Genomic DNA, 17,775 nt, shown 5'->3' with positions numbered 1-17,775 from the left:
CTACCCTCATTTCAGTTTTCTTATTTCTAACTTGTACCCTCTTTTCAAGATGTTATCCGTTCCATTAGTTGGTTACATGTTAAGTAGATCACTGGAGTGTTATCTTTTTTTGAAATGTGAAACTGGTCAGTTTACAGCATATGTATATGTTTTAATGAACATACTTTTTAGTCCTACTCCTGAAACTAAATTTGTAAAAAAGGTTTCTAAGCTACCAGTAAAGCAACAGAAGAAGCTGACCAAAAGAGATGATATTAAATTAGATTTAAAATTGCTTTGCTATCTAACATTTTATGTTTTTGGCCAATGATCAAAAAATTTTTGACCCACTGAAAACTTTAATAATCGGTAATACTGTTAAATGTCTTTTCATTCAGTGTTTTGGGCACTGACATCATATTCTTCTCAAAATTTGGTGGATTACTTAGGATGAATTTCATTCGTCAACCTATACATTCTGATGGTGCAGTTAAAAAGCTTAACTCCTTGCAGAGGTACCTACATATGATGACCGTGGGTGAACAGCACATTATTATTGCTTCTCATTTTTGTGCAATCAATACTTTTTTTCTAAGTGGTGAGTTACTCCAGAAAATGATTCCATATGACATTATTGTGTGGAAATGTGAAAATATGTCGGAAGCTTCACTCGTTTGTTCCCAAGGCTAGCAATTATATAAAGAAAAAAGTAGATGAACTTAGCTGTTTGAGCAGTTCAAATGTCCAACAATATGTGCACCCAAAAATTTGGACTATTCTACTTTGTCTAATCACTTTTATTCATGTGCTACATCATTTGTTGGTATGACTATTTGTTGTAGATAACTGAACATAGTGCCTTTTCTCAGAAATTTGGGACACTCGGTTTTCAGAGAAAAGCTTGATTATTTGAAAAACATCTCTAACCATCTCTTCTATTGCTAATGGGATTTACTGTACTGCTGATCCCTTGTCCTCTGCTGATTCCAACAATTACAATGTCACTGCCAGGATAAGATTTATTTATAGTTCCATCTTATACTGCTCACTGTGTACAGAATGAGTAACATAGGTGACTGGTTACAAAACTGTCTGCCTGTCTTCCTCTCATGTTGCTCAACTCAATTTCTGTACAATGTTAAGACAACCTTTTGCTTGCTGCATATTCTGTCTGATAACTTCAAGATTCCAAAAAGAATCTAAGATTAGACACAACAAAACAGTGAATACATTACACCACTTGATGTTGAATGAGAGGAAGAAAATAACCTCATATTTTGTCCGATAAATACTTTTTTTAATATTTCAGCAACATTTATACATGCAAATGGCATAGCCACTGAATAACATTCTCTGATGGTATGCACAGGAAGTCAACTCAAGAACGAAACCTTTGTGCGGGTACGAAGGTAACGTAAGAATGGGAAAGGAATAACAGGTCAACTGGCAGTAGCGTAGCACACCCGTCGACTGGGCCAATCAACAGACACGGGCGTTGACGATGTTGACGAACTCCGGCTTGAGTGAGGCGCCACCCACCAGGAAGCCGTCGATGTCTGCCTCCTGCGCCAGCTCCTTGCAGTTGGCCCCTGTGACGGAGCCACCGTACATTATGCGTGTCTGCTCTGCCACCTGCGGGGACACGTTCGTCGACAGCCACGACCGCAACTGCTGGTGCACCTCTTGAGCCTGCACATTACAGCATTTGCACTCAGTCTCCAGAAAAAACGCAGAGAAAAAGGAGTGACAAACTATGAATAGTACTGTAACAGGGTGTATACGTGGACAAGAAGAAAAAAAATTCCCGGATTTCCCGGTTAAAATTACACTTTCTCCCAGGTGAAAATACACTATTTCCGTGTTAAGTGACAGCATACTTTTCCTCGGAACTGTAAAACTTATCAATCCTTTGAATGTTTATGGTTTTATGCACTGTCTTAGAACTTCCCGAACCTTTAGAAAACCAAACCCACTATATATGAAAAAAAATTTTTTTGATGTGCAGCAACATTTACGCTGCATGTTTTTGTATTATGAAAGTGTAAATTTAAATTCCACCAAATGCCGCATGTTACTTTCCAAAGCATTGAAATCAAGATTGCAATGCGCTTCTGTAGCCAGTCACAACTCATCACGTGATCTCGCCAGCCGATGACAGTGTATCTCCACAGTGTATCTCCTAGTGTACGATATGTGATGTAGTCAGCCAATAGCAATATCACTGTTAAGTAGCGCGTACACACAAACAGGGAAAGTTAATGGTTTACATTAACATACACAATGTTGCTACAAGAAAAGCAAAGCTTTCACATACAATATTGGTCTCTAAGACTAATAAGCTGCAAGAGAAGCTACATTTTCACATATAATGTTGATTTTTATGTGCATGTTACACTTTCAGGTACACACACACACACAAATGTGTCAGTAAAATTTTTAATAAAGATATAAATGTCTGATCTTGTGAGCTTGAAATTTTTCTTAAGGTACGTTCTCAGAGACTTTATTTTTAAATGAGAGTCAAATGCTCTGATTTATGAAATTCATCATACATTATTGCAGATAATTCATCTTGCATTTACTTTTGAAAGTTACACTTTTCAAACAACCATTCGCAATATTTTCCCGTGACCTGTTACAAATAGGTTCGTTTCAGCAGTTGCCAGAAACCGGTGTCACCACACTTGCACACCTACGATGATGCAGGAAGCCGGTATGTTCGTAGGTGTAAAACATTAGATCTTGCACTATGCCATAAAATAAACAAAACATCAGAAGATACTCCAAGAACATTGGACTTTCATGAACCATATTAAAATGCGTAATTCGGCTTAAAGTGCACATTCGTACGTCCAGATTCGGATGTAAATTTTCTTGAGTACCAGAACTGTATTATCTCCTCTTTGGTTCTTTATTATGGCATAATGCCATACGTGCTAGAAGATGAAAACATGCACTTTTGAAATGCAGCGAACAGTTGAAACTAGCCCATAGTACGGAATTAAACACATCGTTTCAAATAAATTGACTGCCCCAGCGGAGAAGATTAATAAGAACCAAATTTCTTTAGCAAACTGACAAAAATAACTTCATTGTTCTGCAAGGCGATTAATGCTTGTCTGTCAGAAAGGTGGAGACAAAACCTGAAACCAACATATTTTAGCCTTTCGTAATTATGCAAACTTATTTCAATTCATTTGATTGCTCACGGCCATAGATATCCATTTTGTTTTCATTTAATGTGAGAGCAACAAATGAAGCAGAAACAGCAAAATCACTACATGTCAACACAGGTCGTGGAGACTCCCCACTACAACTCAGACAGCTCTGTGGATCAGCCCGGATCTCTGATATTTCCGAACTGGGTCAATATTAGATAATGGCACCCAACCACACATCTGTAGCCAGAAGCGGGAGAAGGTACTTCTCATACCGACTCAACTGCAAATGCACAAGACCCTCCCCGCAACTGCTCAAATGAATCTAAAGTAAACAGTTGTGACGTCACACTCATCGGAGACAATCTGTTGTTAGGAAGCATTGTATAGTCTTCCCAAAGCCTTTGACACACTTTGCAGTTGGGAAACTGCTTTTATGAGCACTGTGTTTTATTTTTGTACATGATGTATTTACTCTGCGACTTAAGTTTTGCTTTTTTTTCCTAGTTCATGTTTTGTTGCTGCAGTAATATTCTGCAGAAGCGGTATACGGTAATATCCTTTGTTAAGAGAATGTGATGTCTAGATCACCCATGTTCAGACAAATCACTTTAAGCATTTTCAAAAACTCTGTCAAGTTATAGACATGGTGTGGATAGTGATACACAAGTGGTTTCAGTTGCTATGCAATGTATTTGGCTTTGCTACACATTTGCAAATTTCTGGACCTTGCTATTTTGATGCAGTGGAACTCCCTCTGAATATTTTTGGGAAGTCATAAAGCCACTGTGGTACTGATGCTATGGGGCACTGCATTCGGACCATATCCTTGCCTCGTCCCGAGTTGTTGACCTGTACCACAGGTGTGTAGGTGATACATTCCTGGTTTGGCCAGAAGGTAGAGGTAATAGAAGGAATTCCTGTGCTGCCTTAACAGCATAAACAGCAATGTCATACTCACCATGGACGTTTAAGAGAACAGGCACCCACCATTCCTAGATGTTCTGATGAAGAACCCCGATGGCACACAGGGAAAATCCATCTACAGGAAAAAAATAGTACCCAAACACCAATAGCTCCCTTCATCGAGCACGGCGCAAAGCTCCCTTCATCGTGCACGGCACAAATCCGAGCTCACCATCCTGATAGAATATGAGCCCTATGCGACAAGGAAAGTCTGCCTATCAAGTTACAATATCTGCACAAATCTTTCACAAGAATGGCTACTTAGAGACACAAATAAGATATGCGCTCCAGCCGAGCAGGAAGAAGAAAGAAACAATATAGATGAATAAACAACAAACCACCTGGTGTCCCTCCTGTGTGAAAGGGCCTGCCGGTGTGAGCGAGCAGTTCTAGGCGCTCAAGTCTGGAACCACGCGACCACTACAGTTGCAGGTTCGAATGCTGCCTCAGGCATTGATGTGTGTTATGTCCTTAGGTTAGTTAGGTTTAGGTAGTTCTAAGTTCTAGGGGACTGATGACATCAGATAAGTCCCATAGCACTTAGAGCCATTTGAACCATTTGTGTGAAAGGCCACCAACAGCCAAGACTGCCAGAATAACAGAGAAGCACAACATAAAAACCATTTTCCACTCAATGGTTAAAACTGATGCAATAATGCACCTTTGGGTGCTGCACATGAGGAAGCTGCAACTCTGCCAAATGGATGTCTGCAGTGACAGAGCACAGCATCAATAAAAACACACATTTGTTTTTGAACAGACAAAGGTACTGCACCGTACCATGGGTTCTGGGATTCAATCATAAAGAGGAAGTGGAATTACAAATACATGATGATTTTGTTAACTGTGATAGTGATATACAAAAGCAGAACTTGATACCCCCGCCTCCTACATGTATAATTATTATAACAGTGTAGAATTTGCAGAGAAGTTACTTGAAAAGAAAATTTGAGTTTGTGGAATGATATGGCAAAATAGAGGATTTCTAGAAAAATTATAACGTGCAAAAGTCAATGTGTTTGAAGCTTGTCATCAACAGAAAGGTGAAGTATTCACACAGATACAGAGAACTTCAAAAACTAAAACGATACAAATAATCTCTTCAATACATAATGCCACTGACTGACACTCAAAGGAAATGTAGAAAAACCAATTACACAATAAAAAAAAACCTGAAAGCTTATTAGACTATAACAAATACATGAAAGGAGTGGAGCGGGCAGACCAATATTTGAGTTGTTATTCTATATGAAGAAAAACTATAAAAGGGTCAACAAATTGTGTATTATATAATGCATTCTGTATATGTCGATATTTCAATACAGAACACAAGAATCTCCAATTTCATATTTTTTTACCGAGTGTCTGATTCGTGGATAAAAAGACCATATAGGTGCTTCTGAGCAAAACTTGGGGGTTGCCACTACATTGCGTACGTCTCGTCATGATCCGATTGGCAGACTTTCTGGTCACATATAGGAACACCAACTAACACCTATTTCCAAAACAAATAAACAAACACGAAGAAACTGACATGTATGTTACAAAAATTAGAAAAAAAAAAAAGAGGACAACAAACTTAATGTGCAAGTCTTGTGGACTTTAGACAAAGTTCAGGGTACAAAACCAACAAGCACTTGTAGGAAAGAGCCTGTGCTAACTACAGGGTGTTTCAAAAATGACCGGTATATTTGAAATGGCAATACAAACTAAACAAGCAGCGATAGAAATACACCGTTTGTTGCAATATGCTTGGGACAACAGTACATTTTTAGGCGGACAAACTTTCGAAATTACAGTAGTTACAATTGTCAACAACAGATGGCGCTGCGGTCTGGGAAACTCTATAGTACGATATTTTCCACATATCCACCTTGCGTAGCAATAATATGGCGTAGTTTCTGAATGAAATTACCCGGAACCTTTGACAACGTGTCTGGCGGAATGGCTTCACATGCAGATGAGATGTACTGCTTCAGCTGTTCAATTGTTTCTGGATTCTGGTCTTTCAAGTGTCCCCACAGAAAGAAGTCACAGGGGTTCATGTCTGGCGAATAGGGAGGCCTATCCACGCCGCCGCCTGTATGTTTCGGATAACCCAAAGCTATCACACAATCATCGAAATATTCATTCAGGAAATTAAAGCCGTGCGATGTGGCCGGGCACCATCTTGCATAAACCACGAGGTGTTCGCAGTGTCGTCTAAGGCAGTTTGTACCGCCACAAATTCACGAAGAATGTCCAGATAGCGTGATGCAATAATCGTTTCGGATCTGAAAAATGGGCCAATGATTCCTTTGGAAAAAATGGCGGCCCAGACCAGTACTTTTCGAGGATGCAAGGACGATGGGACTGCAACGTGGGGCTTTTCGGTTCCCCATATGCGCCAGTTCTGTTTATTGACGAAGCCGTCCAGGTAAAAATAAGCTTCGTCAGTAAACCAAATGCTGCCCACATGCATATCGCCGTCATCAATCCTGTGCACTACATCGTTAGCGAACGTCTCTCGTGCAGCAATGGTAGCGGCGCTGAGGGGTTGCCGCGTTTGAATTTTGTACGGATAGAGGTGTAAACTCTGGCACACGAGACGATACGTGGACGTTGGCGTCATTTGGACCGCAGCTGCAACACGGCAAACGGAAACCCGAGGCCGCTGTCGGATCACCTGCTGCACTAGCTGCGCGTTGCCCTCTGTGGTTGCCGTACACGGTCGCCCTACCTTTCCAGCACGTTCATCCGTCACATTCCCAGTCTGTTGAAATTTTTAAAAATGTCCTTTATTGTATGGCTTTTCGGTCCTTTGGTTGCATTAAATCTCTGTTGAAAACTTCGTCTTGTTGCAACAACACTGTGTCCTAGGCGGTGGAATTCCAACACCAGAAAAATCCTCTGTTCTAAGGAATAAACCATGTTGTCCACAGCACACTTGCACGTTGTGAACAGCACACGCTTACAGCAGAAAGACGACGTACAGAATGGCGCACCCACAGACTGAGTTGTCTTCTATATCTTTCACATCACTTGCAGCGCCATCCGTCGTTGAAAATTGCAACTACTGTAATTTCGAAAGTTTGTCCGCCTGAAAATGTACTGTTGTCCCAAGCACATTGCAACAAACGGCGCATTTCTATTGCTGCTCGTTTAGTTTGTATTGCCGTTCCAAATATACCGGTCATTTTTGAAACACCCTGTAGCTTGTGACAAATGAGGTGGGCAGACAAACCAAGGAAGCAGGACAGAATATTTTGTGAACATAACTACCTCCCCACTCCACCAAGAGTGTCTTTCCGCCGTCCACCTAACCTTCGTAACCTCTTGGTTCATCCCTATGAAATCCCCAAACCACCTCCCCTACCCTCTGGCTTCTACCCTTGCAACCGCCCCCGGTGTAAAACCTGTCCTATGCACCCTCCCACCACCACCTACTCCAGTCCTGTAACCCGGAAGGTGTACACGATCAAAGGGAGAGCCACATGTGAAAACACCCACGTGATTTACCAACTGACCTGCCTGCACTGTGATGCTTTCTATGTGGGAATGACCAGCAACAAACTGTCCATTCGCATGAATGGACACAGGCAGACAGTGTTTGTTGGTAATGAGGATCACCCTGTGGCTAAACATGCCTTGATGCACGGCCAGCACATCTTGGCACAGTGTTACACCGTCCGAGTTATCTGGATACTTCCCACCAACACCAACCTATCCGAACTCCGGAGATGGGAACTCGCCCTTCAGTATATCCTCTCTTCTCGATATCCGCCAGGCCTCAACCTCCGCTAATTTCAAGTTGCCGCCACTCATACCTCACCTGTCTTTCAACAACTTCTTTGCCACTGTACTTCCGCCTCGACTGACATCTCTGCCCTTACTCTTTGCCTTTAAATATGTCTGCTTGTGTCTGTGTATGTGCGGATGGATATGTGTGTGTGTGTGTGTGTGTGTGTGTGTGTGTGTGTGTGTGTGTGTGTGTGTGTGCGCGCGAGTGTACATCTGTCCTTTTTTTCCCCTAAGGGAAGTCTTTCCGCTCCCGGGATTGGAATGACTCCTTACCCTCTCCCTTAAAACCCACATCCTTTCATTTTTCCCTCTCCTTCCTTCCTTCCTGACGAAGCAACTGCCAGTTGCGAAAGCTCGTAATTCTGTGTATGTGTTTGTGTGTTTTGTTCATGTGCCTGTCTGCCGGCGCTTTCCCGCTTGGTAAGTCTTGGAATCTTTGTTTTTAATATATTTTTCCCATGTGGAAGTTTCTTTCTGTTTTATTAACTACCTGTTGTAGTTGACACAGAAGTGTAAACACACACACACACACACACACACACACACACACACACAGTTTACCTGCTGAGGGGTTGCAGTCTTCCCAGTGCCGATTGCCCATACAGGTTCATATGCCAGCACGACGCGGCTCCAGTCGGTTATCTTGTCAGCGATTGCCTTTGTCTGTGCAAACACGACATCCGTGGTACGTCCCGCTTCACGTTCCTCCAGCTTCTCCCCGATGCACGCAATAATCGAAAGGCCCGACTCCAGAGCGTGCGCACATTTTTCTGCAATGAGCTACAAACCACGTAATTTAGTTACTCGTACGACAATGTAGGACTATGCGAGGCAGTGCTGATGTTAAGACATGTTAGAAAATAGTTGAAGGAAGAAAAACTTACACCCATAACAGTTATAAATACAGAACAATTATGACTAAGCTGACTGGTACACACCCTTTGAAATTATCATGGACAAAAACAGGAAGCAAAAGGTACTCCACAAGTTTTGCAGAAACCAGACTGCAGTTATAAGACTAAGAATACGGAAAGAAAGAAGTGCTTCAGAAGGGAGTGAGATAGGGTTGAAACCTACCCTAACGTTATTCAAGCCATCCACAGAGAAAGCAGTAAAAGAGCCCAAAGCGAGATTTTGAAAGTAAATTAAAAATCGTGGGCAAGAATTTAAAATTCCTCGACATCAACTGAGTTAGGTATAGTTGTACATCCCAATGAAATATGAAAAATTGTGCCACACAGTACTCGAACGCACATTTCCCACTTGTGGTCCACTTAACTTCGGCTATCTGTGCACGCTCCCTGGACTGACCCAAACTTCCATATGCGACACTATCTACATCCTCACGTTATGGTCCATTAGACCTAATACAACTGATGCACTAGAATTTGCAGTAAGCAAATACATTTTGTAAGTGTTGCATACATTTGTGGATTGTCACTAGCATGTTCTTTTACCCATGCACATAAGAAAGAAATTTTAAGTTTCACGTTTTTCAATGACAGCGTTAATTCTGGCAGAGATTGAGGATGACTTGGAACCACCAGTTGTAGGGAATGGGTAATATCTTAAAAAGAGGTTATACGATGAACATCAAGTAATCTAAGAGCAATGGAATGGACTTAAATCAAGTGGTGCAGTGGGAATTAGATTATGCAATGAGACACTGAAAGATGTAAACAAGTTCTGCTGCACGGACAGTAAAATAACTGACAATAGCCAAAGTAGAGAAAATATAAAATGCAGACTCCCAATAGTTAGAAAAGTATTCCAGAAAACGAGAAAGCTGTTAACACTGAATATAAATTTAAGTGGTAGAAAGTATTTCCTGAATGTATTTGGTTGGAGCATAGCCATATATAATAGTGAAGCATGTATGATACAAAGTTTAGACAAGGAATGAAAAGAGTCGTTACTGAGGAAACAACTTGATCAAAAGATAGGACCAGTCGATAGGACACGCCCTGAGGCATCAATGGTGGTAAATTTAGCAACAGAGGGAAATGTGAGAGGCCAGAGGCAGACCTACACATGAATACAGCAAACAGGCTGAAACGGGTTTAAGTTGCAGTAACCACACACAGATGAAGACCACAGGACAGGTTAATGTCTCTTTATGCTTTATTTCAGTAAACTTTTTCTCACACTGCACTTGCTACATGTGTGTGTTACAGTCTGTACCCTGTTAAAGGTTGTACCCTTGTGAGGTTTATTGTCAATAGTCAATTACATGTAAGAAAAAGCATTTTACATAAATACAGTATTCTGCTATGGGGCAGAAATCTGGCAGCCAGGGTAGCAAGTACAGAAGGTGGGCTCCAAATGGCACACTGCAATTAAGATGTTACATTCACAAGTGATCAACCAATTCTTTCAAAAAATTTATTCTGGCTGAGGAACTATGCACTGAGAAAAATTTTGAAAATAATATAGTGAAAAAACAGTAGTCTATGGGGGGGAGACAGGGGGGAGGGGGAGAGGAGGAGGAGGAGAGAGAGAGAGAGAGAGAGAGAGAGAGAGAGAGAGAGAGAGAGAGAGAGAGAGAGAGAGAGAGAGAGAGAGGGGGGGGGGGGGGGGGGGGAAGATACAAGTAATTAATAGTACTTACTTCATCTGTTTCACCAAAAACATTTCTTCGCTCAGAGTGGCCAATAATAACCCATTTAACGCCAATATCCAGGATCATTGCAGGGCTTATTTCACCTGAAACAATAAACAATGATCATCAGAGGACAATGAAACCTGTAATTTAAAGATCAAGGAAGTAGAAACCCAGAAGCACAAGTAAGCAGGATTCGAGGGACTGTGCGATCCTAGATAAAATCCTTCAGGACAAAGCACAATAACATTCTGCTGAAAGTGTGTGTCCATGCCAATAGACACAATCGTAGTTGGCTTGCTGAGACTTTCCAACTGGCACCACAGGCAGCATTAAATTCACTGCCAACCACAACTGCAGCCCAATTGGCAATCTCTGCACTGCTGGCAATGAGATGGACTTCCGCTGTTGTGATAAGCGGCACCACAGGCAGCAAGAGACGATTCACATTCAGCTCTTGTGTACAACAATTTTAATACGGAGTTCCAGGGTTGCTGTTCGTAGCTAGAGTTCACAGTGGAAGCCTGTGAGATAGTCTTCAAGTAGTCATCTATAGATAGCCTTTGCATAGAGACAAATGTTTACTACAGTGATTGACAGTGTGGCTTCTGGACAGACACAGTCTTGTTGACATTGTATTCAGTAATGCACACATTGACAGGCCACTGCTTAGTTTTATCTTTCCGCAAGTATATCCAGCGAGTTGCTGCACAACTTCAGTTAAGTATCACAGCACAATAAAGTTCCTATGCATGTGTGTGCATGTGTGTGTGTGTGTGTGTGTGTGTGTGTGTGTGTGTGTGTGTGTGTGTGTGTCACTAATTTGCTTGCACCGTTACAGTTCCTCCGACCACCCTGCAGCACCTAAATTTAATACTTGTGCAAGCTGTTCTATCCATATGACCTGTACACATCAAAACAAGTGAAGATCACACAGTTTGATAATATCCCAATGAATTCCCAGGCAGAGCCATCAAAGAAGACTGTCAAAATACCAGCTATTATTTTACCTTGCAGTATCGTGAAAGTTACGCTAACAGATCTTTTCACAGGTGTGTCTATACTGAAAGTCATGTTGACGACACCAAGGAAAGTAAGCACACACAAAGAGGTACAAAAACTAGGCAAGCAAAACTCACATTTATGGATTACAGGTTTCTTAGAAAACTTGCCTGAACAGTAACAAACAAGCGACTTGACAAACAGGTGAGTATTTGTTTCAAAATCACTAGTGGCATTCGATATGTAATGCGACACATTTACTTTCTGAAAGCAGTTTGGTTTCATTCATGAATCCAGTACACCATATTATTTCCCACACTTTTGGCTACAAAACCCTATTTTCAACATCAACTCCACTGAATGCAACGGCCTTACAGCACTTTACTGGGAAGGTCTGTATGCTTGCATGGTACCATACTGCTGATCGACATCTGAGCCAACTTCTTCCTGCATAAATAACCTCTATCATCTATGTACCGCTTCCCACAGAGCACACTCTTCATTGGGTCATCTAGATGAAAGTCTGAAGGTGCGAGATTCGGGCTACAGGATGGATGTGTGCAGACTTGTGAGGCCTTGCATTATCACAGAGGAGAAGTTTGTTTTGATTTTTGTGGTGAAGAATGCACTGAAGTCATTTCTTTAATTTCTGGCAGGTAGCACACCTGTATGTAACCGGCCGACATGCTGGAGATCGGAGCGGTTTGTGTGACATTGTTGTGACGACTCATCACGCTTCAGTTCACTACCACGTCTCTGCGATGCTCTGATTTTCTGCCAAAAGAAACTCAATGACAGTTTTCTACTCGGAACACACCTCCGTTACAGACACTATTTTGAAGGTTATGTATAGTGTAACTGAAACTTCATGAAACTATAGGGGCTGAAGCAAGAATGTTCGACAACGTCCCACAGCAAATTCTGTGTTTTTTAACTGAAATCGGCTGATTGAAAAAAAAGTGTGCACTATTTATTGAAAGCTCATCCTATTTGTCCTTATAAAGTACAAGAGATGGCAGTCTTAGTATCAAAACAGTTTGCTGGTAGTAAGCACCATCTGTTGCTAGAGGGGAGGTTACATTATAGCTGTATCCATCACCTAGCTTCATTGTTCCAGTCGATTTAAGTAAGAAGCATATGATTACTTCAAAACACGGGAAAAAATGAGTTTCAAATGGTGATTAAACACATCTATTTAAAAGGCTTAACAGTGAAACCGATCAGAAGTTGAGCTGGATGAAGTTCACGACATCTGCTCCTGTGTTGCAACTGTTTACAATTGAGTAAATCAATTTAAATGTGGCTGTACATCCACACGAGATTAATTCCATTTGGGACATCCAACAAACCTGACCACCACCAAAATTACTGACAAAATCGACAACATGATTTTGAATGATTGACAGATGGAAGTGTATAAAATAACTGAAGCCACATGCATCTCATCTCACAAGGTACAGTGTTTTCAACTTTGCATGAATAATTGGCTGTCAATAAGACCTCAGCAAGATTGGTGCCATGTTTGCTCACAGTGGAGAATAAACCCTTCTGTGCGGTCAACACAGGTTTCTGTTTGAATACCTAACTGAGGACAAAACATAGGTACTCAACTATACTCCAGAGATTAAAGAACAATCAAAATAGCGTGGTTTTTTTTTTTTTTTTTAAGATTAATGGACCCCAAAGATGTAAAAGAATGTGAAATTGGCTGGCAAGATGATGGCCATGGATTTTCAGATGCATGCAGAATCATCCGCATTGACTACTTACAAAAGGATGAATAATAACTGGAGAGTATTATGAATCATTACTGGACCAGTTAAGTGAAGAATCAGGGAAAAAAGTCCGTATCTGAAAAAGATATTTTCCCATCACGTAAATGCAGAATTCTCCGATTGCGCACAGTATAACAGCAGCTAGCGATAATTGGGGGTATCTGTCTCTTACTGTGTACTAACATATTCCTTGGCAGAATGCACACTGAAGGGAAATGTCATTTCAAGACTTTGTTGAAAACAGAAGGTAATATTACTTTCTTGAAGTACTTTCTCTCAATTTCTGGTAGAAGTTAGGACTCCTGTCACTGTAACATTACTCTGGAGTCCAAAAAAGTTAATGTCACCACAGTGGTGATTAGGAATCCTGTGAATTTTTTGCTGCTCAATATGATGATACAGCATACATCAAGAGAAGCCATCAACATAAAATGCATGAAGATTGTCTTACGCAAAATGGTGGTTAAACTTACAAAAATATTTAACCCTTCGTTGGGCACAGTTTTTGTAAGGACTCAGCGAATTATTATTTTTTTTTTTTTTTGTATCTTATTAGGATAATGATCAACTGAATATATTTAATTTCTGATCATTTTATTTTGGACATTTATTAAAACTATTGTGGGCAGTATTCTTCCCACAGTCCTTTTGTGTGCTGTTGGAGGATGCGATTACACAAATTTTGAATTGACACTAAACACATCTGGGGAAGACGACTTGATATGTACCAGATTTAAAAATCTGGCAACTTCTGCTTGAGCCCACGAGTGCGGGATACTGTAGAAATGAACCAATTGTGTTCCAAGTTCACAATTGACAAAGCTAGTAATCTCTCAACAACTCATTGCTGTAGTCATTTTGACGCACCTGGTACAATGTATTACCAAAAGATGCCGGCCACATTTTGAATTAGTAAGACATATTCCCAAAATCATAGTAACACAATTAAGCTGGTGGTAAGTATATCTCGTACAGTCCCCAAAGGGAAGTATTAGTTTTATGGTAAGTATATTTCCCATGGCCCACAAAAGACATACGAGACGTTTCATGACAAATGCTGTAATCCACAACAAACTACAGCTTGTGCTGTGGACTACCACTACTAGCCAGGAAGAGGGTAAAGAAACACAGTGATAAGCGTATTGGCTGTGGCCTGCAAAATGGTTAAATAGTATAGACAAACAGTTAGAAACAACTAAAGACACCTTGTTACGAGGTGCATTCAAGTTCTAAAGTCTCCGATTTTTTATATCCGGACTGGAAAGAGATAGAAACATGCGCATTGTTTTAAAATGAGGCCGTGTTCATTGTCAATACGTCCCAGAGATGGCAGCAACGTACGGCATATGGAATTTTACCACCAGCGGAGAGAATGAGAACTGTTTTAAATACTTAAAATGGCGACGTTTTCCTTACTTGAACAGCGTACAGTCATTCGTTTTCTGAATTTGCGTGGTGTGAAATAAATTGAAATTCATCGACAGTTGAAGGAGACATGTGGTGATGGAGTTACGGATGTGTCGAAAGTGCGTTCGTGGGTGCGACAGTTTAATGAAGGCAGAACATCGTGTGACAACAAACCGAAACAACCTCGGACTCGCACAAGCCAGTCTGACGACATGATCGAGAAAGTGGAGAGAATTGTTTTGGGGGATCGTCGAATGATTATTGAACAGATCGCCTCCAGAGTTGGCGTTTCTGTGGGTTCTGTGCACACAATCCTGCATGATGACCTGAAAATGTGAAAAGTGTCATCCAGGTGGGTGCCACGAGTGCTGACGGGCGACCACACGGCTGCCCGTGTGGCATGTTGCCAAGCAATGCTGACACGCAACGACAGCACGAATGGGAATTTCTTTTCGTCGGTTGTGACAATGGATGAGATGTGGGTGCCACTTTTCAATCCAGAAACAAAGTGCCAGTCAGCTCAATGGAAGCGCACAGATTCACCACCACCAAAAAAATTTCGGGTAACCGCAAGTGCTGAAAAAATGATGGTGCCCATGTTCTGGGACAGCGAGGGCGTAATCCTTACCCATTGCGTTCCAAAGGGCACTACGGTAAAAGGTGCATCCTACGAAAATGTTTTGAAGAACAAATTCCTTCCTGCACTGCAACAAAAACGTCCGGGAAGGGCTGTGCGCGTGCTGTTTCACCAAGACAACGTACCCACACATCGAGCTAACGTTATGCAACAGTTTCTTCGTGATAACATTGAAGTGATTTTCCTCGTGCTCCCTACACACCTGACCTGGCTCCTAGTGCCTTTTGGCTTTTTCCAACAATGAAAGACACTCTCCGTGGCCGCACATTCACCAGCTGTGCTGCTATTGCCTCAGCAATTTTCCAGTGGTCAAAACAGACTCCAAAGAAGCCTTTGCCGCTGCCATGGAATCATGGCGTCAACATTGTGAAAAATGTTTACGTCTGCAGGGTGATTACGTCGAGAAGTAACGCCAGTTTCATCGATTTCGGGTGAGTACTTAATTAGAAAAAAAAATTGAAGCCCTTAGAACTTGAATGCACCTTGTATAAACCACAAACCCACTGGTTGCAAAAAAATTAAATATAGTTATATTCCTGAAGAGTCTTAACTCCAAAAGAAAAGACAGAAGCTAAAAGGCCTCAGTACACAAGATAATGTGGTAGTTACAGGATGAAATGAAATGGTTGTTATAGATGCGAACAACAAAATATCTGGTTTCAGAGAATCTTGGATGTACACTGTAGATAAGTTCAACTTTGAAAATGGAATGCAATGTAAAAGAAAGCAGGCCTCAAAATACAGTGATATTAAGCAGGTCTCGCTCCTAACTAAGGCCGTTTTCTCTACAAACAAAGACATACTGCTACTTAATCTAAAAACGAAGACAGACTGCTACTTATAGCTGTCAATAAATATACTTAATTTATGTTTATGATACACAAAAACTGTTATGTCTGGAATATTATACCAATATTTCATACACTATTTGCAAAAGTTAGAAGAAAGAAAATTAATGTAGAAGAGTTGAAAATTCTGAGTTATGTGCATATGCTCCACGAAATTTGTAACCGATGCTACAGGCAAAATATATGTGATTTTCTCCATGAATATATAGTTAACTTTCAATTGCTTTCAACTGGTGATCCACCACTCTCATCAGAAAAACAATGGTGACAGTGACAAGATATCGGCGTGAGATTCAGGACTGTACATCAGGCAGTTACAAGCACAGAAATCTTATGGAAAATGATATTCCAGATTTTTTTTTTTGTTCATGTCAGTAGCTAAAACTTTGCTCAGGTAGTTTTTTTTTTTGTCAAGTTCGATCACTAATGTGAAAAAATTAGTATAGGCCTTACTTGACATGGCAAGTTGAGACATTGGAAGCTGCGCGTACATTCACTTGCTACAATTCTACTCCTTATTTACCTAATTTTTTGTATGTAACACGTCTACTATAGTTATGTTCAATGACTAATTTCTGAAGTTTCAATCCCTACAGAACAGATGAAGATGAGGTTTTCAAGAACCAAATATCTGGTTGTTTATATCATCATTAGGTCTCAGTCAAAAGCCCCTTTGCTACACTGCTCAGAAAAACACTTTACTATTTCCAACACTTTTTTTTAAATATTCATAATTAAAATTCTTGCATGCCAGAAAGTTCCAATCTAAAACTGTTATTCCAAAATTCAGAACTGTAGTTTTGTACCTCTGAATTTTCTGATTCTGAATTTTTTTTAGTTTGCCTTTTTTTTAGCCTTTTTTGTTGGGATTTGTCAATCCGTGTGGAAGCAGAAACTGTTATCACAAAACAGTTCCTATAATGTTTATTTTTTCACTATCCAACACACAACTAAACAAGATTCGATATTTTGCCAAGCATAATGTTGATGCTGTAAATTTGCTCGCTTTCTTGATATAAAATATAATGACAGAATTTGAAATTTATTCTTATAACTATAACTGCACATAATGCAGAATGTCAGCCAGCCAGTCCAAGTTCCCCTATTAAATTGTGGCCATCTCCATTTTGTTAGCAGTCAAGCAGTCAGATTCAGCAAAAACCATACAAAAATTGAACATCTCTATTTTAATTACTCTGTGAATACAGCTTTTATGTGCTGTGACCATATACATGTACAAAACTTCACATTGTGTGAGTCAGAATTGGAGTGTGTAATGTTCCAACTTTTACATGAAATTTATCGAAATTTATGTAACTATGTCAGATACCTCTGGATAATAAATTGATAACCATACAAAAATCATTGTGTGTAATTACAATAAACAGTTGTGAAACAAGGGCACCACTCTGTTTCCTCTTTTTTGCTCTGCTCTTTTCTTTTTTCCACTGTGCTTGTCTCTGTCGGTTAGCTCGATTCATGTTACGCAATTAATTGTTGATTCGATGAAATGATCTTAGGAGATCTTTCTTCAACTTTTACTTAATTATCTGCAACTGGAACTGTTATTAGAAATCAGAATAGCATATGCGTGGATTTGAATATTGCGCATTTCATGTAGAGC

At 40.5% G+C, this 17,775-nt stretch overlaps 1 protein-coding gene across 1 annotated transcript in view; it reads right to left on the bottom strand.

Annotated features, from left to right (window-relative positions):
• Positions 1-766: 766 nt before the first annotated feature.
• The window catches only part of LOC126295304 (triosephosphate isomerase B-like), a 42,290-nt gene continuing 25,281 nt past the window's right edge, over positions 767-17,775 (bottom strand). The window contains exons 3-5 of the mRNA XM_049987746.1: positions 10,492-10,586; positions 8,445-8,663; positions 767-1,668 (exon numbers count right to left, since the gene is read on the bottom strand). Coding sequence (XP_049843703.1) covers positions 1,459-1,668; positions 8,445-8,663; positions 10,492-10,586 — 524 coding nt within the window. The 3' untranslated portion in view covers positions 767-1,458. The remainder of the gene's footprint in view (positions 1,669-8,444; positions 8,664-10,491; positions 10,587-17,775) is intronic.

Source organism: Schistocerca gregaria, chromosome 11 (assembly GCF_023897955.1).
Source record: "Schistocerca gregaria isolate iqSchGreg1 chromosome 11, iqSchGreg1.2, whole genome shotgun sequence".
NCBI classification, from domain to species: domain Eukaryota; kingdom Metazoa; phylum Arthropoda; class Insecta; order Orthoptera; family Acrididae; genus Schistocerca; species Schistocerca gregaria.
Note: the sequence above shows the minus strand (reverse complement) of the source record. Positions and strands in the feature narration are given on the sequence as shown.